The following is a 3,198-nucleotide window of genomic DNA, read 5'->3' as shown; positions in this document are numbered from 1 at the left end:
CACACACACACAAATTGGGTAATTTACCTGCAATGTTGTTTTAAGTAACTCCAAAGAAAACATTTTGCTTTTTGCAAAAAAGGCCCCTACATTTTCTCAAATCAACTTGCGGTCCAGTTTCAAGTGACTACTGAAAAACATTTTGTTGTTTATGAAAAACACCCTGATATTTAGTTTAATCAACCCGCAATCCATATCATATGTTTCTTAAAATAGTCATCTTTTAAAACGTAACTCTAATTTTATCATATTATATGGAATTTGATTAAAAATGTATAGAATCTGAGTATTATGTTATTTTATCTATCAACCATTTTTTAAATGTTATTTAGGGTACAACCTTAATTAATAGCGCACAATTCGTCTTTCTTCCTTATCAGTGTAGATCCAGATTTAAGATAAGTACCTCAGCAAAACCAAATTGGACACGAAAGAAACCGTCTATAACCACCCATGCACGCGTTGGGAAAATTTCGAAGGGGGAAAAGAAAGCATATTTCTCATCTTATGCCGAGAGATAGACGCCTTAGGACCACGTTCAAATGCATTGTAATTGTGTGAGCACCGAAGCCACCGTCAGCGAGGATGGGAAGGAGAATAAGTGGCAACACATATGGATGCCATGTTGAAATACAAGACATGAACCTATTAGGGTCTAGAATCATGATTATTGAATTAGGGGTGTGTTATTTTTCTTCTCCCATTACAACCCACGGGCTCTTTGAACAGTAATATACTCATCCATCACGTCTGTCATTTGTTACTACCCCATGTATATCTCCTCATTGTTGCACAGGGTCGTAATGATATCCTTCTCTAGCGACGGCAGACATGTTTGACGGAAAAATCGCCGTGTTAGCGTCCCCTTCTCCCAACTATAGCTGCCACGCGATCGTCCGCTCTACAGAGCATAGGCCCAATAGCTTTCATTTTAACAGCCTACGCAGCTCAAATTCCTCATGAGACATCGATTGAGAGTCACAAGCAATGTCCAGCCCAAGAATTACCTCCAGAGCAATGGAAATTTGTAGCTTGATGTGCCAATCCACTTGTCACTCCACCGTTGCAGGCTCTTCGCGGTGGCCCTCAGTTTGTTATTCAGCGTAAGGGATTTCCGGTCGACAAGAATGTGCTGGATGTTGTCAAATTGTGGGACGCTGTCTGTTTCGATCGATCGATTGCTGATATCCTCCAAGAAACCTAAGAACTTTCCAGAAATTTGCTACTACTTTTCATATCTCCGTCGTTGAGCAGGAAGCTGACGAGTTAGTCCGCCGCTGAGCAAGACAAGCTAGTGAGAATATAAGTTGTATCACCCGCAAAAAAAAAAAGAATAAAAGTTGTATCAGCAGAGAACAAAGCATTCTGACAAAAAGAAATGGACATACCTGAGTCTGTGTGTAAGGATCATAAGATAACCGGAATTGAACCCATTCTGCCGGGTGGGCTGACCTTGATTGAATGAATTGCATCTTTCTCAACAACTTTTTACTACAGATTAGTTACTGGGATAACTTCAACTATCAAACTTTGACGTATACATTATCAAATGTACATGCTATCAGAAAAAATGTACTGTATTTAGCGAGAACTACGAGGTCTATTTACATGGTATTGTTCTAAGCAGCCTGAAAGCCGAAAATACAGAGGGCCTCGAGTGATGTGGCTCCTCATGGATCAGTTAAAGACCTATCAGCTAAGCCTCTTGTAAAATACTGGGATTAGTATTTGCAAAGTTGCTCCTTTTGCAGAATCGGAGGCCTAGTCTGGCTTGGTGTACTCGAGCAGCATGTGCGGTGACCTGTAAACATTTACCAATGTCCAATATAAAACTTCTTCCACTTCTAACTCGCCCTCTGCCCGCGCAGCATAAATGCCTTCGCAGATGTCGAGCAACCTATAAAAGACAGGCATACCTCATTAGTACAATTCTACTATTCAGGTTATGCAAACAAAATGCCTTGAGGTAATTGTAGCATCAATTAGATCCGGAAATTTTCACTTATGAGCTTGCAATCCCACAAAAATGATCCATTTTTCCCTCGTTTCAGATGGAGCCAAAATAAGTCGACCAAAAGATCAGGAGGTTAGAGCATCTGTTGCAGATAACTTATCCTATATTCCACAAAAATCAGACCATTTTGGAAGAACTTTATCGACACGAAACCTCTCCACCAACCATCAAGCTCATTTTGTCATCCAGACATCTTGTAAGTGATCATTGGGTAAGCCTACATCTACCACCACGACTACTTCGACAATGACCGCTTCATCCTTTTTGATACCATAAGCAAGGCATATCATTTCGACTTCATCAAGGGTAAAAGATGGCGTCGAGGTATCCACTCCGTCACAAGCTTTACTTCCACCTTGCCATTGCCTTTGTGAGCCACTCACTACTTCTATACGGAAACGTCACACTTGAAAGTCGTTAGAGTGGTGCCAACTTTGTGAATCTTTTTCGTATCGTGCAATCTAGCTAGCATCTCTCATTGTGTTTGAGCAACACGAGCCTAGTCTTCAATAGGTCAATATTGTATGCTCATTCCTTTGGTTGCAGAAGCCTCGTCATCTTTGCACGTGAGTTCCCTTTGTTCATTCTTATATTTGTGGTCAACTTGCATTTCTTTGAGTTTTGTGGATATTTACCAATATTTTCAATATCTTGATCTACTTCTTGCTTGATTTTGTTTCCACTAACCTTACCAAGCTGCACATATAGCCTCGTTATGAGTGTGTAGGTGTGCAGATAAGATTCTTTGCCAGCATATCTCTCATTTCCAATTGTCCATTGAGAGGTCTTTTGGATCTTTCAACTTCACCGGAAAGGGGTAACTTTGGTATGGTTCATTTCCTTTTAGCTACTTACATCTTGCACTAGTGCCATTATGTATAAGGAGAATGGAGCAAGAACTTGTGGCGAAGCCTTAAAAACTTAATCGCCCACACTCTATCCGAATGACCGATAGAAGCAATGACAACTATGGTGGCCATAGCAAGTCCACCCACAACTCCCACAAGCCAAGTACCTTTACATCAAGAGAGTACACCGACAAGGGTTACAACCGAACTCATCGTCTAAGTGCAACCTCGGCAAGCCCCTCAAGTCCACGGGCACAAGAAGCTTCCCATGCTCAAGTCCACTACTGCCAAGAATTACAACGACTCCACCAATCAATTGGACACCCTGGAACCTCG

General features: G+C 41.2%; 1 protein-coding gene across 8 annotated transcripts in view; it reads right to left on the bottom strand.

Annotated features, from left to right (window-relative positions):
* Nucleotides 1-1,502: 1,502 nt before the first annotated feature.
* LOC123061149 (piezo-type mechanosensitive ion channel homolog) overlaps nt 1,503-3,198 on the bottom strand; it is a 48,082-nt gene continuing 46,386 nt past the window's right edge. For all 8 annotated transcript variants that reach the window (XM_044484096.1, XM_044484098.1, XM_044484097.1 and 5 more), the window contains one exon: nt 1,503-1,897. In XM_044484096.1, coding sequence (XP_044340031.1) covers nt 1,762-1,897 — 136 coding nt within the window. In that variant the 3' untranslated portion in view covers nt 1,503-1,761. The remainder of the gene's footprint in view (nt 1,898-3,198) is intronic.

Source organism: Triticum aestivum, chromosome 3A (genome assembly GCF_018294505.1).
Source record: "Triticum aestivum cultivar Chinese Spring chromosome 3A, IWGSC CS RefSeq v2.1, whole genome shotgun sequence".
Classification (NCBI taxonomy): Eukaryota; Viridiplantae; Streptophyta; class Magnoliopsida; order Poales; family Poaceae; genus Triticum; species Triticum aestivum.
This window is presented reverse-complemented; position numbering and strand designations above follow the sequence as displayed.